Source organism: Pristiophorus japonicus, chromosome 26, assembly GCF_044704955.1.
Source record: "Pristiophorus japonicus isolate sPriJap1 chromosome 26, sPriJap1.hap1, whole genome shotgun sequence".
In the NCBI taxonomy this organism is placed as follows: domain Eukaryota; kingdom Metazoa; phylum Chordata; class Chondrichthyes; family Pristiophoridae; genus Pristiophorus; species Pristiophorus japonicus.
The window spans coordinates 17,474,976-17,500,234 of record NC_092002.1 but is presented as its reverse complement, the minus strand read 5'-3'; the positions used below and the strand labels follow the sequence as shown (position 1 = coordinate 17,500,234).

The following is a 25,259-nucleotide window of genomic DNA, read 5'->3' as shown; positions in this document are numbered from 1 at the left end:
TCTCCTGTGTCTCACACTCTGGCATTGTCCTCACAATTCACCTCCCCGCTGCTAGTTTAAGACCCGTTTAAAACCCACCTCTTTGACCAAGCTTTTGGTCACGTAAGAACAGAAGAAATAGGAGCGGGAGTCGGCCATTCGGCCCCTCGAGCCTGCTCCGCCATTCAATAAGATCATGGCTGATCTTCTACCTCAGCTCCACTTCCCCGCCCGCTCCCCATAACCCTTTACTCCATTATCGCTCCCTTGTCACCCCCCTAATATCTTGGTACAGTGCAGAGGAGATTTACTAGGGCTCAGGGATTTATGTGAAGCTGGGATTGTTCTCCTTAGCGCAGAGAGAGAGAGAGATAAGGTGTGATTTAATCAAATTCAAAATGATAAGGTGTTTTGATAGAGTAAATAAGGAGCAATTGTTCCCACTGGCGGGAGGGACAGTAACCAGTTAATACTGACACTCCTCCCCCCTCAGTTAGTATACTGTCAGCCGTGGCTCAGTGGGTCACACACTCGCTTCTGAGTCAGAAGATTGTGGGTTCAAGTCCCCCTCCAGAGACTTGAGCACCAAAATCTCGGCTAACACTCAGAAGTGCCGTCTTTCGGATGAGATGTTAAACCGAGGCCCCGTCTGTCCTCTCGGGTGGATGTAAAAGATCCCATGGCACTATTTTGAAGAAAAGCTGTGGAATTATCCCCAGTGTCCGAGCAAATAATAATTCCGACAATCAACATCACTAAAACAGATTATCTGGTCAGTATCACATTACTGTTTGTGGGAGCTTGCTGTGCATAAAATGTAATGTGTGTCCCTGTGGGGGATGCTCACAGATTAGTCGAGCTGTTGCATTGAGTCTTGTGAACATCACGTGATTGGCTTAGCCAATCACGTGATGTTCACAAGACTCAATAAAACCCCAGCCAGTTGGATTCGGGGGATCCACGATGAGGTATGCAGTTGTGAGCCTGGTGGATGAACTGGTAATGTGTAGTGTAATTGTTCAACCTTTGTTAATAGCAATGTGTTGCTATGAATTCTTAAGCAAAGAACCCATGAACCCATTACAACAGCGACTACACCGAAAGTACTTCATTGGCTGTAAAGCACTTTGGGATATCTGGCGGATGAGAAAGGAGCTATAAGTCTTTCTTAATACTGACTCTCTCCCCTTTTACTCAATACTGACACCCCCTCCCCCTCAGTTAATGCCCACTCCCTTTCCCAGTTGATCTTTGCTCACTCCAGTCCACACTCCCCAACCACCCCACACCCACTGCTCACCCACGGACTTCTCTGCTTCCCCTCCACCTCCGGCACTCCTATTGGCTGCCTCTGCTCTGAGGACTGAAAGCTGCTGTACGTGAGCAGTAAGTCCCACCCCAGCCCCGAGCCGCAGGACCCGCTGCAGGAACAGGCAACCGCCAAGGGCAGTGCAGAAAGGATTCTGGGAAATCAGAGAGGACCCACTGACCGTAAATCACTGGGCCTCCGAGCGAGACAGGGGCAGTGTGACCAGGGGATTTAGGGAAGGAGCTTAAGAACATAAGAAATAGGAGCAGGGGTCGGCCATTTGGCCCCTCGAGCCTGCTCCGCCATGGCTGATCTGATCATGGACTCAACTCAGAGTAGGAATCGCAGGATAGCTCAGATGAATACGTGGCTTGAGCAATGGTGCAGCAGGGAGGGATTCAAATTCCTGGGGCATTGGAACCGGTTCTAGGGGAGGTGGGACCAGTACAATCCGGACGGTCTGCATCTGGGCAGAATCGGAACCAATGTCCTCGGGGGAGTGTTTGCTAGTGCTGTTGGGGAGGAGTTAAACTAATATGGCAGGGGGATGGGAACCAATGCAGGGAGATAGAGGGAAACAAAAAGGAGGCAAAAGCAAAAGACAGAAAGGAGATGAGGAAAAGTGGAGGGCAGAGAAACCCAAGGCAAAGAACAAAAAGGGCCATTGTACAGCAAAATTCTAAAAGGACAGAGGGTGTTAAAAAAACAAGCCTAAAGGCTTTGTGTCTTAATGCAAGGAGTATCCGCAATAAGGTGGATGAATTAACTGTGCAAATAGATGTTAACAAATATGATGTGATTGGGATTACGGAGACGTGGCTCCAGGATGATCAGGGCTGGGAACTCAACATCCAGGGGTATTCAACATTCAGGAAGGATAGAATAAAATGAAAAGGAGGTGGGGTAGCATTGCTGGTTAAGGAGGAGATTAAGGCAATAGTTAGGAAGGACATTAGCTTGGATGATGTGGAATCTATATGGGTAGAGCTACAGAACACCAAAGGGCTAAAAACGTTAGTGAGAGTTGTGTACAGACCTCCAAACAGTAGTAGTGATGTTCGGGAGGGCATCAAACAGGAAATTAGGGGTGCATGCAATAAAGGTGCAGCAGTTATAATGGGTGACTTTAATATGCACATAGATTGGGCTAACCAAACTGGAAGCAATACGGTGGAGGAGGATTTCCTGGAGTGCATAAGGGATGGTTTTTTAGACCAATATGTCAAGGAACCAACTAGGGGGGAGGCCATCTTAGACTGGGTGTTATGTAATGAGAGGGGATTAATTAGCAATCTCGTTGTGCAAGGCCCCTTGGGGAAGAGTGACCATAATATGGTGGAATTCTGCATTAGGATGGAGAATGAAACAGTTAATTCAGAGACCATGGTCCAGAACTTAAAGAAGGCTAACTTTGAAGGTATGAGGCGTGAATTGGCTGGGATGGATTGGCGAATGATACTTAAGGGGTTGACTGTGGATGGGCAATGGCAGACATTTAGAGACCGCATGGATGAACTACAACAATTGTACATTCCTGTCTGGCATAAAAATAAAAAAGGGAAGGTGGCTCAACCGTGGCTATCAAGGAAAATCAGGGATAGTATTAAAGCCAAGGAAGTGGCATACAAATTGGCCAGAAATAGCAGCGAACCTGGGGACTGGGAGAAATTTAGAACTCAGCAGAGGAGGACAAAGGGTTTGATTAGGGCAGGGAAAATGGAGTATGAGAAGAAGCTTGCAGGGAACATTAAGACGGATTGCAAAACTTTCTACAGCTATGTAAAGAGAAAAAGGTTAGTAAAGACAAACATAGGTCCCCTGCAGTCAGAATCAGGGGAAGTCATAACGGGGAACAAAGAAATGGCGGACCAATTGAACAAGTACTTTGGTTCGGTATTCACGAAGGAGGACACAAACAACCTTCCGGTTATAAAAGGGGTCGGGGGGTCTAGTAAGGAGGAGGAACTGAGGGAAATCCTTATTAGCCGGGAAATTGTGTTGGGGAAATTGATGGGATTGAAGGCCGATAAATCCCCAGGGCCTGATGGACTGCATCCCAGAGTACTTAAGGAGGTGGCCTTGGAAATAGTGGATGCATTGACAGTCATTTTCCAACATTCCATTGACTCTGGATCAGTTCCTATAGAGTAGAGGGTAGCCAATGTAACCCCACTTTTTAAAAAAGGAGGGAGAGAGAAAACAGGGAATTATAGACCGGTCAGCCTGACATTGGTAGTGGGTAAAATGATGGAATCAATTATTAAGGATGTCATAGCAGTGCATTTGGAAAGAGGTGACATGATAGGTCCAAGTCAGCATGGATTTGTGAAAGGGAAATCATGCTTGACAAATCTTCTGGAATTTTTTGAGGATGTTTCCAGTAGAGTGGACAAGGGAGAACCAGTTGATGTGGTATATTTGGACTTTCAGAAGGCGTTCGACAAGGTCCCACACAAGAGATTGATGTGCAAAGTTAGAGCACATGGGATTGGGGGTAGTGTGCTGACATGGATTGAGAACTGGTTGTCAGACAGGAAGCAAAGAGTAGGAGTAAATGGGTACTTTTCAGAATGGCAGGCAGTGACTAGTGGGGTACCGCAAGGTTCTGTGCTGGGGCCCCAGCTGTTTACACTGTACATTAATGATTTAGACGAGGGGATTAAATGTAGTATCTCCAAATTTGCGGATGACACTAAGTTGGGTGGCAGTGTGAGCTGCGAGGAGGATGCTGTGAGGCTGCAGAGCGACTTGGATAGGTTAGGTGAGTGGGCAAATGCTTGGCAGATGAAGTATAATGTGGATAAATGTGAGGTTATCCACTTTGGTGGTAAAAACAGAGAGACAGACTATTATCTGAATGGTGACAGATTAGGAAAAGGGGAGGTGCAAAGAGACCGTGGTACATCAGTCATTGAAGGTTGGCATGCAGGTGCAGCAGGCGGTTAAGAAAGCAAATGGCATGTTGGCCTTCATAGCGAGGGGATTTGAGTACAGGGGCAGGGAGGTGTTGCTACAGTTGTACAGGGCATTGGTGAGGCCACACCTGGAGTATTGTGTACAGTTTTGGTCTCCTAACTTGAGGAAGGACATTCTTGCTATTGAGGGAGTGCAGCGAAGGTTCACCAGACTGATTCCCGGGATGGCGGGACTGACCTATCAAGAAAGACTGGATCAATTGGGCTTGTATTCATTGGAGTTCAGAAGAATGAGCGGGGACCTCATGGAAACATTTAAAATTCTGACGGGGTTAGACAGGTTAGATGCAGGAAGAATGTTCCCAATGTTGGGGAAGTCCAGAACCAGAGGTCACAGTCTAAGGATAAGGGGTAAGCCATTTAGGACCGAGATGCGGAGGAACATCTTCACCCAGAGAGTGGTGAACCTGTGAAATTCTCTCCCACAGAAAGTTGTTGAGGCCAATTCACTAAATATATTCAAAAAGGAGTTAGATGAGGTCCTTACTATGAGGGGGATCAAGGGGTATGGCGAGAAAGCAGGAATGGGGTACTGAAGTTGAATGTTCAGCCATGAACTCATTGAATGGCGGTGCAGGCTAGAAGGGCCGAATGGCCTACTCCTGCACCTATTTTCTATGTTTCTATGTTTCCCTGCCTGCTCCCCATAACCCTTTACTCCCTTATCTTTCAAAAATCTGTCTCTCTCCACCTTAAATATATTCAATGACCCAGTCTCCACAACTCTCTGGAGCAGAGAATTCCGCAGATTTACAGCCCTCTGAGACAAGAAATTTCTCCTCATCTCAGTTTTAAATGGGCGGCCCCTTATTCTGAGACTATGTCGCCTAGTTTTAATTGCCCCTATAAGTGAAATTATCCTCTCTGCATCCACCTTGTCCAGCCCCCTCATTATCTTATATATTTCAATAAGATCACCTCTCATTCTTCTGACCTCCAATGAGTAGAGGCCCAACCTGCTCAACCTATCTTCATAAGTCAACCCCCTCATCTCCGGAATCAACCTCGTGAACCTTCTCGGAACTGCCTCCAATGCAAGTATAGCTTTCCTTAAATACGGAGACCAAAACTGCACGCAGTACTCCAGGTGTGGCCTCACCAATACCCTGTGCAGTTGTAGCAGGACTTCTCTGCTTTTATACTCTATCCCCTTTGCAATAAAGGCCAACATTCCATTTGCCTTCCTGATCACTTGCTGTACCTGCATACTAACTTTTTGTGTTTCATGCACAGGGACCCCCAGGTCCCTCTGTGCTGCAGCACTTTGCAATTTTTCTTAATTTAAATTATAATTTGCTTTTCTATTTTTTCTGCCAAACTTTCCCACATTATACTCCATCTGCCCAATTTTTGCCCACTCACTTAGTCTGTCGATATCCATGTGCAGATTTTTTGTGTCCTCCTCACAATTTGCTATCCCATCCATCTTTGTATCATCAGCAAACTTGGCTACGTTATACTCGGAGCTTCCTGCTCCTTCGAGTGGGGAATCCAGAGGAAGTGGCAGGGTAGGCCAGTAGTGAAACATGGACTCTGCACAGAGCAAGTCTGATGCTGTAAGATTTCTAAATCTCTGGCATTAAATTTGACAGTGAGACAATTCTTCGAAAACAATTGGAACAGTTTATTAAAAGAACAGGCACACATGCATATCCACTTTAGTTACAACAGATACAATGAGGTTATAATAAAGAGTGATTTTTTTTTTTTTTTTTAATTTTTCGTTGCCAATCTTTCCAATTCTTTGTCAAATCACAAACGCCAGAGGTCACCTTGCACACATCAAGGATCACTCTGCACCAATGCTCTTAGCCAAAAGGCCTAGAGCCACTGCACCGTTCCTGGAAGTACTGCAATACCAGGTTCGTGCCATGGAGGTGGATGGGTCAGGTCCCCCACACACCTCCGTAGAGGTGGATGGGTCAAGCCACCCCACCCACCTCCTATTTCCTGATATACGTTGCTTCCCTTTGGCTGGCTGGTTCAGGAGAGCGAGAAACCCTTTTGCTGAGATCTTTATACCTCTCAAACCCATTGTTCCTCCGAAGCCTCAGGATTGGACCTTGGTTGCAGGGCAGTTCCTTATTGGCTCTCCTCACACATGTGACAGTCTGGCCTGGCTCAGCCATCTCTTGATTAGCTTAAATGGCTTTCTAATACAATACACAAAACCCATGTAGCAAACTGTGGGCTTTCATCTTGTTTCAACACATCAGGCGTTTCCGTATAACCTACACTTTTAACATTTATACATGCACAGAATCAATTTTAGTCATTAATAAACACTTTTATTCTTACAATGGGTCAATAGGTCTTTCATTGCTCTAGGACTGTCTTCTGAGTTTCGGAACTAAACCCTTCAAGCCACCTAATTTCTTTTTTTATTCGTGGGCATCGCTGGCAAGGCCGGCATTTATTGCCCATCCCTAATTGCCCCTTGAGAAGGTGGTGGTGAGCCACCTTCTTGAACCGCTGCAGTCCGTGTGGTGAAGGTGCTCCCACAGTGCTGTTAGGGAGCGAGTTCCAGGATTTTGACCCAGCGACGATGAAGGAACGGCCGATATATTTCCAAGTCAGGATGGTGTGTGACTGGGAGGGGAACGTGGAGGTGGTGGTGTTCCCATGCGCCTGCTGTACCTCGTCCTTCTAGGGGGTAGAGGTCGCGGGTTTGGGAGGTGCTGCCGAAGAAGCCTTGGTGAGTTGCTGCAGTGCGTCTTGTAGATGGTGCACACTGCAGTCACGGTGCGCCTCTAAATTTGGACTAGGCGAAAAGTAATTGCTTGCTCCCACCGTTCCAGTAGTATTAGAAACGGCTGTGATTGTGAAGAAGGATCTCGCATTTATTTTGTCCCTTGTCACAACCTCAGGACGTCCCTAAATGATTTACAGCCAATGAAGAACTTTTGGCGTATAGTTACTGCTGTAGGAAATGCAGCCGCCAATTTGCGCACAGCAAGCTCCCACAAACAGCAATGTGAAAATAATGAAATAATCTGCTTTTTTGTTCTGTTGATTGAGGGATAAATATTGGTCAGGACACCGGGGATAACTCCCCTGCTCTTCTTCGAAATAGTGCCACGGGATCTTTTAGGTCCACCTGAGAGAGCAGGCGGGGCCTCAGTTTAACGTCTTACCCGAAAGACAGATCATAACCAGGGCACCTGCTTTTAGTGGTGTTGGTTGAGGGATAATAGTTGGCGAGAACGCTTCAAATAGTTACACGAGGTCTTCCACATCCAGGTGAATGGGGCTGAATTAAAGCCAGCACCTCCGACAGTGCGGCGCTCCCTCAGTACTGCCCCTCCAACAGTGCGACGCTCCCTCAGTACTGCCCCTCCGACAGTGCGGCGCTCCCTCAGTACTGCCCCTCCAACAGTGCGACGCTCCCTCAGTACTGCCCCTCCGACAGTGCGGCGCTCCCTCAGTACTGCCCCTCCGACAGTGTGATGCACTCTCAGTACTGCCCCTCCGACAGTGCGGCACTCCCTCAGTACTGCCTCTCCGACAGTGCGGCACTCCCTCAGTACTGCCTCTCCGACAGTGCGGCACTCCCTCAGTACTGCCCCTCCAACAGTGCGACGCTCCCTCAGTACTGCCCCTCCGACAGTGCGGCGCTCCCTCAGTACTGCCCCTCCAACAGTGCGACGCTCCCTCAGTACTGCCCCTCCGACAGTGCGGCGCTCCCTCAGTACTGCCCCTCCGACAGTGTGATGCACTCTCAGTACTGCCCCTCCGACAGTGCGGCACTCCCTCAGTACTGCCTCTCCGACAGTGCGGCACTCCCTCAGTACTGCCTCTCCGACAGTGCGGCACTCCCTCAGTACTGCCTCTCCGACAGTGCGGCACTCCCTCAGTACTGCCTCTCCGACAGTGCGGCACTCCCTCAGTACTGCCTCTCCGACAGTGTGGCACTCCCTCAGTACTGCCCCTCCGACAGTGCGGCACTCCCTCAGTACTGCCTCTCCGACAGTGCGGCACTCCCTCAGTACTGCCTCTCCGACAGTGCGGCACTCCCTCAGTACTGCCTCTCCGACAGTGTGGCACTCCCTCAGTACTGCCCCTCCGACAGTGCGGCACTCCCTCAGTACTGCCTCTCCGACAGTGCGGCACTCCATCAGTACTGCCTCTCCGACAGTGCGGCACTCCCTCAGTACTGCCCCTCCGACAGTGCGGCGCTCCCTCAGTACTGCCTCTCCGACAGTGCGGCACTCCCTCAGTACTGCCTCTCTGACAGTGTGGCACTCCCTCAGTACTGCCCCCCCTGACAGTGCGATACACTCCCTCAGTACTGCCCCTCCGACAGTGCGGCACTCCCTCAGTACTGCCTCTCCGACAGTGCGGCACTCCATCAGTACTGCCCTTCCGACAGTGTGATGCACTCTCAGTACTGCCCCTCCGACAGTGCGGCACTCCCTCAGTACTGCCTCTCCGACAGTGCGGCACTCCCTCAGTACTGCCTCTCCGACAGTGCGGCACTCCCTCAGTACTGCCTCTCCGACAGTGCGGCACTCCCTCAGTACTGCCTCTCCGACAGTGCGGCACTCCCTCAGTACTGCCCCTCCGACAGTGCGGCGCTCCCTCAGTACTGCCTCTCCGACAGTGCGGCACTCCCTCAGTACTGCCTCTCTGACAGTGTGGCACTCCCTCAGTACTGCCCCCCCTGACAGTGCGATACACTCCCTCAGTACTGCCCCTCCGACAGTGCGGCACTCCCTCAGTACTGCCTCTCCGACAGTGCGGCACTCCATCAGTACTGCCCCTCCGACAGTGCGGTGCTCCCTCAGGACTGCCCCTCCGACAGTGCGGCGCTCCCTCAGTACTGTCCCTCCGACAGTTCGGCGCTCCCTCTGTACTGTGCTGGAGGATCAGCTTAGATTACATGCTCAAGTCTCGGAGCTTGAACCCACAATCTCCTGCCTGAGTAGAGGGCATGATCTCAGAATAAGGGGCTGCCCATTTAGAACTGAGATGAGGAGAAATTTCTTCTCTCAGAGGGTTGTGAATCTGTGGAATTCACTGCCTCAGAGAGCTGTGGAAGCTGGGACATTAAATAAATTTAAGACAGAAATAGACAGTTTCTTAAACGATAAGGGGATAAGAGGTTATGGGGAGCGGGCAGGGAAGTGGACCTGAGTCCATGATAGGATCAGCCATGATCTTATTGAATGGCGGAGCAGGCTCCAGGGGCCAAATGGCCGACTCCTGCTCCTATTTCTTATGTTCTTATGAGCTAAACTGACACAAGTGCAGGCTCATCTCGGAGAACTGTAGAAAGGACTTGCCTGTAGCCAAACTCCAACCTCAAAACTGCAAGCTACGAACCAAATTCTTAAATTCTTTAAGAAAAACGCTCTAGCATTCTGAGGCTAACAATACCCCTCCTGTTTTTGAGGTAAAATTGCTTGTGCAGGAGCTGTTTAAAAATGGGAGGGGGATTTAAATGGCCTACACCTAAATTATTTTTAAAACATGTGATTTTGCTCCACATTCTGACCTGAAAGACCTCTCTGCTGTCCAAAGATCATAATTAATCATTCCGTGGCCTCATCTCGAAGGACACTTTTGTCCTTTTTCCGGGTTCATGTTAGGTTGCAGCTGTCACAATCCCAGCAGGCCTGTTTGTTATGTGGTTATTAGCAATTGGAGACAGGGGAGAGGCAGTAACCCATGGCAACCCCCTGGGGCCTATCCTGCTGTCAGGCCTAGAAGTGTGGACGGAGGCCTGTGCCTTGTACAGGCCCCATCCGTCACCCTGCTGTCAAATGCCCATGACACAGGCCTTAGTGTGAGAGACACTGGGGCCAGGCCTCATCTATCACGGGCCTGTCAGATAAGAAACAGAGAGGCCAGCAAAGCCACAGCCTGTAAAACGCTAGCCCGCCACTTTTTTCCCCCCCTCCCCGATTAAACGGATCATAATGTTATCTGCCATCTGTTGTCACTGCCCTTCAAGCAGCCTGAGAGAAGAAAGACACATTCAGCCTGTAATTAGACGGCTAAAAGTTGCGATCTTTTGTGACTTCTCGACTTCAGCTACGTGGCAAAAAGCTTTTTGAGGACCCTGCCTTAAATGCCAGACGCGCCAAGTCTCTCACATTCTGACCCTACCTCACACCTTCACGTAGATTTAAAATCACACGACAAATTAAACTAAAGTTCAAAGAAAAGACTTGCATTTATATAGCGCCTTTCATTGCCTCAGGACGTCCCAAAGCGCTTTACGGCCAATGAAGTACTTTTGGAGTGTGGTCACTGTTGTAATGTGGGAAACGCGGCAGCTAATTGGTGGACAAAAAGCAGCGTGATAATGACCCAGACCATCTGTTTTAGTGATGTTGGTTGAGGGATAAATATTGGCCCAAGGCCACCGTTAGAACTCCCCTGCTCTTCTTCGAATAGGTCCATCTGAGAAAGCAGAAGGGGCCTCGGTTTAACGTCTCAACCAAAAGACAGCACCTCCGACAGTGCAGCGCTCCCTCAGCACTGCACTGGGAGTGTCAGCCTAGATTTTTGTGCTCAATTCCCTGGAATGGGACTTGAACCCAGAACCTTCTGACTCAGAGGCGAGAGTGCTGCCCATTGAACCACGGTTGATTGGCTGGCTGACTGGGAGCTGTCACCTCCAGAGTGGGGGGTGTGGACCCCAACTCATGAGCAGGCCTCAGTCCTCCCACTTTGCGAGGCTTGTCCCTTGGCCTCAGAACGGTCAATGGCTTCCCTTCAGGTAGGCCCTGCAGCCTGCCCACCACCCCCAGCCTCTCCCCCTCTGTGACTCAGACTGTCCAGGGCTCACTCCAGTGCAGAACTGAGGCCTGCAGGCCAGGGAGGATCCCCGGTGCGAGCCTTGGCCTGCGCTGAGTGAGCTGGTCCCAGTGTGAGGGGTGGGGGGGAGGAGAGAGGGGAGGGGGGAGTTCAGACAGGCATTGCCCCCCTCCCACGTTCCCCCTCCCCCCCCCCCCCCCCCCCGAGTTAGGGCCGGAAAATTCTCAGCATGGTTTCCTGTTCCCGATCGTGGTGCAGTCACCGCCACCCCCCGCCCCCGACCTTGCTGGAAATAGCACGCGTGTGGGGGACAGGAGAGGAATGTATCAGGCCGGAGCTGTGAAGCCTTCACAGTTGAATGGCCCGCCGACGCTAACTTGACTGGGCTCGCACGTGAAGCACACCATGCCCAGCCCCCCCTCCGGTCCAGACAAAGGGGAGCAGCTTATGACTCAGCTATGGCAGAGACAGGGCCGAGGGGGGGATTGACGAGGGCGGGGAACTAACTCCCATCTCTGCGACTGAAACTTCAAACTCTGAGATTCGCAATGAATCCCAGGATCTATTCTAAAGCTCCACTCAGCAGTCGGCAGCGGATCCATCCTCAATGAGAGCGACTGCTGAATCTTCGGATGAAATGTCTTACCTTTCTCACTCCCCTTTGCTTTTTTTGTACTTCACCCAGTGATGCCACAGAGAATCAGGCCCCTCCCTGCCGATCCTGGGCATGTGCCACCTCCAGGGTAGTGACCACCTTGCGTGTGGCGTGTTCAGTGCATGCAATCGAGCCCTCCGAGTCAGAAGGTTGTGGAGGAAGTGCATCCGGGAGGGCGCTGAGCACCTCGAGTCTCGTCGCCGAGAGCGTGCAGAAACCAAGCGCAGGCAGCGGAAGGAGCGTGCGGCAAACCAGTCCCATCCTCCCTTTCCTTCAACCACTGTCTGTCCCACCTGTGACAGAGACTGTAATTCCCGTATTGGACTGTTCAGTCACCTAAGGACTCATTTTAAGAGTGGAAGCAAGTCTTCCTCGATTCCAAGGGACTGCCTGTGATGATGTGGGTCCCAGTCCCAATCCAGAGACTTGAGCACAAAATACAGGCTGACACTCCCAGTGCAGTGTTGAGGGAGTGCCGCACTGTCGGAGGTGCCGTCTTTCGGATGAGACGTCAAACCGAGGCCCCGTCTGCTTTCTCAGCTGAAAGTAAAAGATCCCACTGCATTCTATTGGAAGAAGAGCAGGGGGAATTCTCCCCGGATGTCCTCCACCCGATAGTTATCTCTCAACCCAACAACACTCAAAAAAAAAACGATTATCTGGTCTTTATCACCTTGCTGTTTGTGGGATCTTTCTTTGCATCAATTTGCTGTTGCGTTTCCTGCGGTGACTACATGTCTGGAAATAAAAGGCACTTGGGGACGCCCTGAGGTTATGAAAGGTTCTATAGAAATGCAGAACTCTCTCTAAAGCCTTGACGGCTCTGCGATGAGGCCAGAGATGTCGCTGCTGTTGTTTGACATCGTTTGGTCGTTCCGTCTGTCCGGGGGGCTGCTCGGTGCCCTTTCGTGCCCCCTTTGCCAAGGCCCCTGCCTCCTCTCCCTTCCGCTGGGCACGTTATTTTGTTGACTGCGTTTATTCTCAACTTCTCAAGTTGGTTAAAGCGCCTCGGCCCCGTGAAGATCCAGGCGGTGGGTCCCAGGAGGGCCCAAACACAGCTCTTCATTTGACTGTGAAGAAATACGCCCCGGGGCTGGTTGCAGTGATTATTTCCATTGCTGAGTTCTGCCCCGTGCTTTGAATTAAATGATCAAGATATCCAGCCCACTGACAGAGCATAGGAGAAGAAGAGAGAGAGAGAGAGAAAACGAGAGAGAGAGAGAGAGAATGAGAGAGAGAGAAAGAGAAAACGAGAGAGAGAGAGAGAGAAAATGAGAGAGAACGAGAGAAAGAAAGAGAGCACGAGAAAAATAATTGAGAGAAAGCTTGCATTTATATAGCCCCTTTCATGACCTCAAAACCCTTTACAGCCAATGAAGTCCTTTTGAAGTGTGGTCACTGCAGGAGAGAGCGAGAGAGAGCGGGAGAGAGGGAACGAGAGAAAGAAAGAAAGACTTGTATTTACGTGGCCCCTTTCATGACCCACCAGGCGTTTCAAAGCGCTTCACAGCCAATGAAGTCCTTTCGAAGAGTAGTCACTGCAGGAGGGAGGGAACGAGAGGGAACGAGAGAGGGAACGAGAAAGAGAAAAAGAATTTGGAGTAATCTTCCATTTATATAGAGCCTTTCACGATCTCAGGATGTCATAAGAACATAAGAAATAGGAGCAGGAGTCGGCCATTTGGCCCCTCGAGCCTGCTCCGCCATTTAATAACATCATGACTGATCTAATCATGGACTCAGCTCCACTTCCCTGTCTGCTCCCCATAACCCCTTATCCCCTTATCGCTCAAAAATCTGTCTATCTCCGCCGTAAATATATTCCCGAAGCGCTTTGCAGCCAATGAAGTTGGAATAGAGGAGACACGGCAGCCAATTTGTATACAGTAAGATCCCACAAGCGTGGTAATGACCAGATAATCTGTTTTATTTTAAAGTGATGTTGGTTGAGGGACAAACATTGGGCAGGACACCAGGGGGAACACCCTTGCTTTTTTCGACATAGCATCAGCCCTGTTCCCCTGCCTCTGACACTCTCAGCCCAATTAACAGCTGGGTTTTCAGGCTCTGCCTCATCACTGCCCAGTGTTGTGTGTATTACCAGAGGTGCCCCTTCGAGCCTGCGGCGCTGAGTCATGACTCGGCATGAGGCCCCCTGCGTGGCTGAGGAGCTAAGGTTGTGACTTACTCTACCCCTCTTGTGTCCCTTTTCAGCATCCGTACCCATCCGAGGAGCAGAAGAAACAGTTAGCACAAGACACGGGCCTCACAATCTTACAAGTGAACAATTGGTGAGTAATGTGTGCGTCCCGGTAGGGAAATGTCGCAGGCAGACTGTGTGGGGAGCAAAGTTACCAGGCGCACAATGGGACGGGCATTACTGTCAGACTGTGAGGGGGATAAACTGTGAGGGGAGGTCTTTCTGGGAGGCTGTGAGGGGGACAGACTGTGAGGGGGAGGGGGACAGACTGTGAGCGGGAGGTGGACAGACTGTGAGGGGGAGAAGGACAGACTGTGAGGGGGAGGGGAACAGACTGTGAGGGGGACAGACTGTGAGGGGGAGAGGGACAGACTGTGAGGGGGAGAGGGACAGACTGTGAGGGGGAGTGGGACAGACTGTGAGGGGGAGAGGGACAGACTGTGAGGGGGAGGGGAACAGACTGTGAGGGGGAGAAGGACAGACTGTGAGGGGGAGGGGAACAGACTGTGAGGGGGAGAGGGACAGACTGTGAGGGGGAGTGGGACAGACTGTGAGGGGGAGAGGGACAGACTGTGAGGGGGAGGGGGACAGACTGTGAGGGGGACAGACTGTGAGGGGGAGGGGGGCAGACTGTGAGGGGGAGAGGGACAGACTGTGAGGGGGAGGGGGACAGACTGTGAGGGGGAGGGGGACAGACTGTGAGGGGGACAGACTGTGAGGGGGACAGACTGTGAGGGGGAGGGGGGCAGACTGTGAGGGGGAGGTGGACAGACTGTGAGGGAGAGAGGGACAGACTGAGGGGGACAGACTGAGGGAGACAGACTGTGAGGGGGAGTGGGATAGACTGTGAGGGGGAGAGGGACAGACTGAGGGGGACAGACTGAGGGGGACAGACTGTGAGGGGGAGTGGGATAGACTGTGAGGGGGAGAGGGACAGACTGAGGGGGACAGACTGTGAGGTGGACAGACTGTGAGGGGAAGAGGGACAGACTGTGAGGGGGAGGGGGACAGACTGTGAGGGGGAGAGGGATAGACTGTGAGGGGGAGAGGGACAGACTGTGAGGGGGAGAGGGATAGACTGAGGGGGACAGACTGAGGGGGACAGACTGTGAGGGGGAGAGGGATAGACTGAGGGGGACAGACTGAGGGGGACAGACTGTGAGGGGGAGAGGGACAGACTGAGGGGGACAGACTGTGAGGGGGAGAGGGACAGACTGTGAGGGGGAGGGGGACAGACTGTGAGGGGGAGAGGGATAGACTGTGAGGGGGAGAGGGACAGACTGTGAGGGGGAGAGGGATAGACTGAGGGGGACAGACTGAGGGGGACAGACTGTGAGGGGGAGAGGGACAGACTGAGGGGGACAGACTGTGAGGGGGAGAGGGACAGACTGAGGGGGACAGACTGTGAGGGGGAGGGGGACAGACTGTGAGGGGGACAGACTGTGAGGGGGAGGGGAACAGACTGTGAGGGGGAGAGGGACAGACTGAGGGGGAGGGGGACAGACTGTGAGGGGGAGAGGGACAGACTGTGAGGGGGACAGACTGTGAGGGGGAGGGGGACAGACTGTGAGGGGGACAGACTGTGAGGGGGAGGGGAACAGACTGTGAGGGGGAGAGGGACAGACTGTGAGGGGGAGAGGGACAGACTGTGAGGGGGAGGGGGACAGACTGAGGGGGAGGGGAACAGACTGTGAGGGGGAGAGGGACAGACTGTGAGGGGGAGGGGGACAGACTGTGAGGGGGAGAGGGACAGACTGTGAGGGGGAGGGGGACAGACTGAGGGGGAGGGGAACAGACTGTGAGGGGGAGAGGGACAGACTGTGAGGGGGACAGACTGTGAGGGGGAGAGGGACAGACTGTGAGGGGGAGAGGGACAGACTGTGAGGGGGAGGGGGACAGACTGTGAGGGGGAGGGGGACAGACTGTGAGGGGGAGGGGGACAGACTGTGAGGGGGAGGTGGACAGACTGTGAGGGGGAGAGGGACAGACTGTGAGGGGGACAGACTGTGAGGGGGAGAGGGACAGACTGTGAGGGGGAGAGGGACAGACTGTGAGGGGGAGGGGGACAGACTGTGAGGGGGAGGTGGACAGACTGTGAGGGGGAGAGGGACAGACTGTGAGGGGGACAGACTGTGAGGGGGAGAGGGACAGACTGTGAGGGGGAGAGGGACAGACTGTGAGGGGGAGGGGGACAGACTGTGAGGGGGAGGGGGACAGACTGTGAGGGGGAGGGGGACAGACTGTGAGGGGGAGGTGGACAGACTGTGAGGGGGAGAGGGACAGACTGAGGGGGACAAACTGTGAGGGGGACAGAGGGGAGGTGTTTCTGGCAGGTTGTGTCGACATGGACCACACTGGCAAATCAGTATTTGTTGCCCATTCCCAGTTGCCTTAAATGTCAAACACTTAGTGTGTGACTGGAGTCACGTGGAGGCTGGGCCTTGTGACGGGGGCGGGGGGGAAGCGGTGAGTGGGCAGGTTCCATTCCCGGAAAGACTTCAGCAAGCTAGTTGGGTGTCTGCAGCAATCCAGGAGTTTACCGGATTTATTGAACTCACTTTTGCAATTTGCTGCTGTGGGATTTGAACTCGCAATCTCAACGTTGCTGTACCAGTATCGTAACCACGGGGCTACAATACCATATACAGGCAGGCTGTGGGGAGGGGGGTTACAGGCGGACTGTGGGGAGGGGGAGTTACAGGCAGACTGTGGGGAAAGGTGTTACAGGCGGACTGTGGGGAAAGGGGTTACAGGCGGACTGTGGGGAGGGGGGGTTACAGGCGGACTGTGTGGAGGGGGGTTACAGGCAGACTGTGGGGAAAGGTATACCATTAACCTTTGATATCCAGTTGAAAGGCCATGTATTGAGAACTAATTCAATTTAAATTCCTTTATATATCTTATCTGCGTTAACCAACTCTTGACAATGCCCCAGAAACATTTTGGTAAAATTAGCGATGATAAAGGGGGTTGCAAATAAAACACAGCAGTCACTTTGCGTAAATGGTCAGGCGCTTTAGGACCATATTCACGTCCTGAAACGGAGATGTATAACAGGGAAGCATCGAAAGGTATATAGGGCACTAAGTGGCATAGTAAGGGTTAATCCTTTAATTCTGTAGCTTCGTCGCCTAGAAGGACAAGGGCAGCAGGCGCATGGGAACACCACCACCTCCACGTTCCCCTCCAAGTCACACACCATCCTGACTTGGAAATATAGCGGCCATTCCTTCATCGTCGCTGGGTCACAATCCTGGAACTCCCTCCCTAACAGCACTGTGGGAGCACCTTCACCACACGGACTGCAGCGGTTCAAGAAGGCGGCTCATCACCACCTTCTCAAGGGGCAATTAGGGTTGGGCAATAAATGCCGGCCTTGCCAGCGATGCCCACATCCCATGAATTAATAATTTAAAAATCGTGAACACTATTTCAAGTTAGCTCACGACTGCAGGGCCAGAGGGCGTCGGTGCAATCTGTGACAAGGCAAAGTCAGGATAGGCGTCATTAAGGATTTCAAGCAATACCAGGAATGGGCTCCGTGCAGGGTAGCGGGAGCACAAACGCTGGAGTCATTCCAGAGTCTGTGATGAGGTGCGGAGCTTTTTACGGAAGAACAACCGAGATGGGCTGAACGGCCTCCCTCGTCTGCACTTTCCTTTGTTCTCAGCTCACGCAGCGCAGGCTGTAGTCTGAGCCTGGGGCCTAACTGTACCAAACCACACTGGCCAGTGACATCCTTGTCAGCCGTGGCTCAGTGGGCAGCACACTTGCCTCTGAGTCAGAAGGTTGTGGGTTCAAGTCCCACTCCAGGGACTTGAGCACAAAAATCTAGGCTGACACTCCCAGTGCAGTGCTGAGGGAGCGCTGCACTGTTGGAGGTGCTGTCTTTCAGATGAGATGTTAAACCGAGGCCGTGTCTGCTCTCTCAGGTGGATGTAAAAGATCCCATGGCACTATTATAAGAGGAGCAAGGGTGTCATCCCCAGTGTCCTGGGTCAATATTTATCATTAAAAAAACAGATTGTCTGGTCATTCACTCGTTGCTGTTTGTGATTGGCTGCTGTGTTTCCCACATTACAACAGTGACTGCACTCCAAAAAGTACTTCATTGGCTGTAAAGCGCGTTGGGACGTTCTGAGGTTGTGAAAGGCGCTATATAAATGCAAATTCTCTTTTTCTTTTCCTCCATGAGTTGCTGCAGCTTCTTGCAAACCCTGAGCCACTCTCATTAAATATGCAAGCTAAGTATTGCCCCACGGAAAATCAGCCGAAGTCAAGCACGCAGCCCTTCGAATAGATAAAGGGAGAAATTGAAATAGAAATGTAAAAATAAAGGAATCAATAGCAGGGCCGCGAGGGGAGAGAGAAGGGCGTGTTCAAGAGGCGTGGAGTTTGGGAAAAGTTTTAAAAGTAGCTTAAAATAATAGGGATGAGTGGAGCGAAGTGTAACAGAAACACAATGATAAAACAGCGTTTGATGCTAGTTAAGTGAGAGAGTTAAAACTCTAAAGGATAAATGTGGTGGGATAACTGGCGATGGGAGAATGATTGAATAAATTTTTTTAAATCAGTGTGGTGGACATGCGTACCAAGTTAAAGAGCATGAATAGCAACAGAACCCCCATGCCTGGTATCACGTGTCCCCAGGATGTTGAGAGAGTAAATCTGCGGGGCGCTGTCTGATAATAATGGAGTCATTATTGGGCGCTGAAGCATTCGAACAGGACCCGCACTTAAAAGGGGGACAAATGTGACCTGGGCAGCTATCAGTCTCATTGGCTTATCATCTGGAGCATGTGGGTAGTTAATGGAACCCATTCTGAGGGGCAGGAAGAAGGAAATACCCTGGGAAGTTCCAGCAAACAATCTAGCAAGCGCTAGGAATCCCTGGCTGCCCATGACCAACTGTTGGGGGGGGAGAACATTACAAAGCCCCTTCCCCTACAACACATCCCAATATCCTCTGCCCCAGGGAGTGAGAGCCCTGTCTTACATAAGAACATAAGAAATAGGAGCAGGAGTAGGCCATACGGCCCCCTCGAGCCTGTTCCGCCATTTAATACGATCATGGCTGATCTGATCATGGACTCAGCTCCACTTCCCTGCCCGCTCCCCATAACCCCTTCTTCCCTTATTAGTTAAGAAACTGTCTAGTTCTGTCTTAAATTTATTCAATGTCCCAGCTTCCACAGCTCTCTAAGGCAGCGAATTCCACAGATTCACAACCCTCTGAGAGAAGAAATTCCTCCTCATCTCAGTTTTAAATGGGCGGCCCCTTATTCTAAGATCATGCCCCCTAGTTCTAGTCTTCCCCATCAGTGGAAACATCCTCTCTGCATCCACCTTGTCAAGCCCCCTCATAAGCTTATACGTTTCGATAAGATCACCTCTCATTCTTCTGAACTCCAATGAATAGAGGCCCAACCTCCTCAACCTTTCCTCATACGTCAACCCCCTCATCTTGTCGGGAAGGAGTTGCCCCGTTCGTGCACAGCCACCAGGGGTGGACAATCTGTGAGAAGTGACATCTTTTCCAATCTGACTCCAGTACTGATTGGTTGCTCCACCATGGGAGCGTGTGGGATGGCCGCCATGAGGTGCCGCATCCAAGGTTGAGCTTTTCTGACCAGCTCCGTTGGGCGGGCCACATCGTCTGCATGCCCGACACAAGACTCCCAAAGCAAGCGTTCTACTCGGAACTCCTACACAGCAAGCGAGCCCCAGGTGGGCAGAGGAAACGTTTCAAGGACACCCTCAAAGCCTCCCTGATAAAGTGCAACATCCCCACCGACACCTGGGAGTCCCTGGCCAAAGACCGCCCTAAGTGGAGGAAGAGCATCCGGGAGGGCGCTGAGCACCTCGAGTCTCATCGCCGAGAGCATGCAGAAATCAAGCGTAGGCAGCGGAAGGAGCGTGCGGCAAACCAGACTCCCCATCCACCCTTTCCTTCAACCACTGTCTGTCCCACCTGTGACAGAGACGGTAATTCCCGTATTGGATTGTTCAGTCACCTGAGAACTCACTTTTAGAGTGGAAGCAAGTCTTCCTCGATTCCGAGGGACTGCCTATGATGATGGTTGAGTATTTCTGACTCTGCTTGACTGTAAGGGTCTGAGGCGGGTATGTTGGGTTGAGGTCACAGGTCAGCCACCATCTAATTGAATGGCGGAACGGGTTCGAGGGGCTGAACGGCCTCCACCTGTCCCCATGTTCCCTCCTATTTCGCTCTTCGCGAGAGCCAGCGCAGATTCGATGGGCCGATTGGCCTTCTGTGCTGTACTATTCTATGATTCTATTGGTTCCTAGTCGCCCTCCAGAGCCACGCCAATCTGCGGGGAGCCTGGATTGGTGATGCCTCCTCGTCGATGTTTTCATCGGTGCGGCCGATTGGCCCGAATAATGGCAGTCGTTGGCGACCGATGGATTCGGAGAGAGAACCCTCAGATCTCCCGTTCCCGACATCGTTGCACCAGTAGACTCCGTGTTCTGGTTGGGGTGGAGTGTAGAATGTTTCAGTGTAAGGGCTGTCGCAGTTGTGTGGGGCGGACTGGTTGGGCTGGGTGCTCTTTACCTTTCCGCCATTGTTCATTGTTCATAGGTTTATTTGTAACCTTCAGGAGTGCTGACCCAGGGACGTGTGGGTCTTTGTCGGCCGGCGTGGACACAATGGGCCGAAATGGCCTCCTTCTGCGCTGTAATTTTCTATGTTTCTTCTAAGTTTCAATGTTCCAATCTACGACAAACTAGAGCACCAAACCCCAGGCCTGGGGAACTACCATTCCCCTCAGACTGGAGGAAACATGATAGATCTTTGTTGGGTAAGGGTATTGAGGGATATGGAAACAACATGGCTAAATGGAGCTAAGCTCGACATCAGCCGAGATCTAATCGAATGGCGGAACAGGCTCAAAGGGGCTGATGGCCTCCTCCTGTACCCATCGTCCACCTACCCCAGTGTGTTGCCAACTTTGCCTGGGTGCATTCCTGGAGGCTTTGTCACATGACCTCATGCCGCCCCGCAGGGCACCCCTCCACACTCTCCCGCCATTAGTCTATCCTCCCAAAGCAAGCTCTCTACTCGGAACTCCTTCACGGCAAATGAGCCAAAGGTGGGCAGAGGAAACATTATAAGGACACCCTCAAAGCCTCCCTGATAAAGTGCAACATCCCCACTGACACCTGGGAGTCCCTGGCCAAATACCGCCCTAAGTAGAGGAAGAACATCCAGGAGGGCGCTGAGCACCTCGAGTCTCGTCGCCGAGAGCGTGCAGAAAGCAAGCGCAGGCAGCGGAAGGAGCGTGCGGCAAACCAGACTCCCCACCCACCCTTTCCCTCAACCACTGTCTGCCCCACCTGTGATAGAGACTGTAATTCCTGTATTGGACTGTTCAGCCACCTAAGGACTCATTTTTAAAGTGGAAGCAAGTCTTCCTCGATTCCGAGGGATTGCCTATGATGATGATCCTCTTAGCGCTCTGCCTTCCCAGGGCCAATCGGAATCGGGAACAGGCTCTTTGTTACTCGCTTAGATCCATCTTGACTGATAGTGAGACAATCTCCAATAATTTACAACAGATAAACGAAAGAGTTCAAAGAAAATGCCCTTGTTTTATTGAACGCCCCTCTGATTTTTCTCCCCCGGGCATTGCTGGCTGCAGAGTCCCGGAGATTAAGCGTCAGTTCCTGGAGACTCTGGGGCAGTCCTGGAGGGTTTGCGACCCCTCTGGGCTGACAGGCCTGGTGGGCCTCAGGCCTCTGTGTTGGATAACAGGAGCGGAGGCAGCCAGTGTGCGTCAGTGCTTTGCCTGCTCGGCCCCTGTGCGCTCGTTCTTATGTTCAATCAAGCACTGAATGGGACGTCTTTAACTCTGCGTTCTAAAGCAATTCCTAACTTGAGCACCCATTGTGAGCTGAGGAGACTTAAGTGTGTGGAGTGGATTTTACTGGTAGCATGTTCGCAACCTCTAGTGGCGGTAATAGGAACCGCGCGTCTGAATATTGAAGGCATTTCTCTAAAGTCGGCAATCTCTTGATGTTCTGGCTGAGAAAGGAAGTGTCATTCTGCAGCCATAATGCCGTCCAACCGCAGCCCGCATCGTTTCTCTGGACCTTGCTTGGCTAACGTCCTAAATTGGGCTGTTTTCCGAGGAAATGAGGTGGACTGAAAGATTAAGGAAACAGGACTGAGTCTCTGGGTTGAGTCAGCTATGGCTCAGTGGGCAGCACTCTCGCCTCTGAGTCAGAAGGTTGTGGGTTCAAGTCCCACTCCAGGGACTTGAGCACAAAAATCTAGGCTGACATTCCAGTGCAGTGCTGAGGGAGTGCCGCACTGTCGGAGGTGCCGTCTTTCGGATGAGACGTTAAACCGAAGCCCCGTGGATGTAAAAGATCCCGTGGCATTATTTTGAAGAAGCGCAGGGGAGTTATCCCAGGTTTCCTGGCCAATATTTATCCATCAATCCACTTCACAAAAAACACATTATCTGGTCATTATCATATTGCTGTTTGTGGGAGCTTGCTGTGCACAAATTGGCTGCTGCGTTTCCTACATTAAAACAGTGACTACACTCCAAAAGTACTTAATTGGCTGTAAAGAGCTTTGAGACATCCGGTGGTCGTGAAAGGTGCTATATAAATGCAAGTCTTTCGGTTATTGTTGGCTCTTCCTGTATTTTGGGATTACAGAGTTTTGGGAGTTTTATCGAGTAATTGTGATTGACTAATCTGCTGTATTATGGAGCTCTAATGATATTACCCTGCCCTGCGTCTTTCAAGATTTAAAAATTCTCAGCTTTGTTTTCAAATCCCTGCATGGCCTTGCCCCTCCCTATCTGTGTAGCCTCCTTCAGCCCCACAACCCTCCGAGATCTCTGCGCTCCTCCAATTCTAGCCTCCTGAGCATCCCTGATTTCCTTCGCTCCACCATTGGTGGTTGTGCCTTCTGCTGACTGGGGCCCAAGCTCTGGAATTCCCTCCCTAAACCTCTCCGCCTCTCTCTCCACCTTAAAACCGGCCTCTTTGACCAAGCTGTCCTAATATCTCCTTATTTGAGTCGGTGGCAAATTTAGTTTGATAATTGCTCCTGTGGAGCACCTAGCACAGGATCACACTGGACATACGGCACAGAAACAGGCCATTCGGCCCAACCAATCCATGCCGGCGTTTATACTCCACTCGAGCCTACTCCAGTCTTTCCTCATCTAAATCTATCAGCATAACCCTCTCTTCCCTTCTCCTCATATGCTCGTCTAACCTCCCCTTAAATGCCTTGGGATGTTTTACCATATTAAAGTGCTATATAATTGCAGGCTGTTGTAATGGTATTACACTACACTGGTAGGACACCCTCAAAGTCTCGTTGATAAAATGCAACATCCCCACCGACACCTGGGAGTCCCTGGCCAAAGACCGCCCGAAGTGGAGGAAGCGCGTACGAGAGGGTGCTGAGCACCTCGAGTCTCATCGCCGAGAGCGTGCAGAAACCAAGTGCAGGCAGCGGAAAGAGCGTACGGCAAACCAGTCCCACCCACCCTTTCCCTCAACAACTATCTGCCCCATCTGTGACAGGGTCTGTGGTTCCCGTATTGGACTGTTCAGCCACCTGAGAACTCATGTTAAGAGTGGAAGCAAGTCTTCCTCGATTCCGATGGACTGCCTATAATGATGTATTGTAATGTAATAGGGTTACACTGTACTGGTGCCCTGACCATTACTCAGGCTATATATTATGCTCTGTAATGGAATCATATATCAGACTGATCAGGTGTCATATCCATATCAAAGAGAGGGAGACTCGGACGATTTCGGACTGGCTGGACGCATGTGCCCAGGGGCCCGGGCTGATACCTCCTTTGTTTCCACATTCGTGTGAATGATTTGCAATTAGGTGCAAGGGGAATGTTCCTGAAGATGTGGGAGGGTGACAAACCCAGTCAGGAAGAATGCAGGAGGGCACAGACAGGCTGGGGGTGCCAAAGGTGGAGCAGGAAAAAACCCCAGTGAAAGGTGAAAGTTCGAATACTGTAAATGGCAAGAATCGTACCAGAGCGGGGAAACAGAGAGACCGAGGGGTGCAGCTACAGAAATAAATCCGGTTTATCCAATATTGAGTGGGGAAATGTCCTCGGCAAGGATGTGGAGTCCAGGCCAGAAAATTTACCCGGAAAATTTGATCAGTGGTCCGAGGGAAACAACAACTTGCATTTATATAGCGCCTTTAACGCAGTAAAACCTCTCAAAGTGCTTCACAGGAGCGTAAAGCAGACAAGCCTCTCCACCATCTACAAGGCATAAGTCAGGCGTGTGATGGAACACTCTCCACTTGCCTGGATGAGTGCAGCTCCAACAGCACTCAAGAAGCTCTACACCTTCCAGGACAAAGCAGCCCGCTTGATCGGCACGCTACCCACCACCTTCAACATTCACCCCCTCCACCACCGGCGCACCGTGGCTGCAGTGTGCACCATTTACAAGATGCACTGCAGCAACTCACCAAGGCTTCTTCGGCAGCACCTCCCAAACCCGCGGCCTCTACCACCTAGAAGGACAAGGGCAGCAGGCACATGGGAACACCACCACCTCCACGTTCCCCTCCGAGTCACACGCCATCCTGACTTGGAAATATATCGGCCGTTCCTTCATTGTCCCTGGGTCAAAATCCTGGAACTCCCTCCCGAACAGCACTGTGGGAGCACTTTCACCACACGGACTGCAGAGGTTCAAGAAGGCGGCTCACCACCACCTTCTCAAGGGGCAATTAGGGATGGGCAATAAATGCCGGCCTTGCCAGTGACACCCACATCCCATGAAAGTGTAAAAAAAAAATCCTGGAGGATTGGCAACCCCTACTTGGCATACAAAGGGCTAAGAGAACGCTGACCCGGAAGTAATACCTGACTTTCAGTCTTGCATAGGATGTGTTTGCAACTAGAGCTCTCTACCCTCAAACACATCACTTTACTGGCTTCATCCCTGACTTCGATGACCCCTGGATCCCCCAGATTACCAGGGGTGCCCCTGGGGTTACTCAGTCTCAAGCAACAGCTGAATGAGAGACAGAGGCTAGTTGTACAGGACATTGACATTTAGACTCACCCCCAGATAGCGTCGCTCTTCGAAGCAATAAAAATCTCATTCCAGCCAGGAATTTCTGCTCCTGTAATTTCCTCTCCGATTCAGCAGCGTCTAAATCCTGAGTGAGCTGTCAGTGCGTGGAAAAGAGAGGTTATTAGAGTATTTAAATATTACTTAGAAAACCAGACTGCTGGTAATTTAATTTTCTACCGTGACTAATGTGCAGCTGTATCTCTTTTCTTAAATTATTCTAACTTTAACACAAATTACATTCTCTTCCCAGATAGAATGTCCCATGTAGAC

General features: G+C 51.4%; 1 protein-coding gene across 5 annotated transcripts in view; it reads left to right on the top strand.

Annotated features, from left to right (window-relative positions):
• Window positions 1-25,259, top strand: part of LOC139239226 (homeobox protein Meis1-like) — a 271,442-nt gene that overhangs the window by 225,653 nt on the left and 20,530 nt on the right. For all 5 annotated transcript variants that reach the window (XM_070867906.1, XM_070867907.1, XM_070867905.1 and 2 more), the window contains exon 9: window positions 13,895-13,971. In XM_070867906.1, the coding sequence (XP_070724007.1) occupies window positions 13,895-13,971 (77 nt within the window). The remainder of the gene's footprint in view (window positions 1-13,894; window positions 13,972-25,259) is intronic.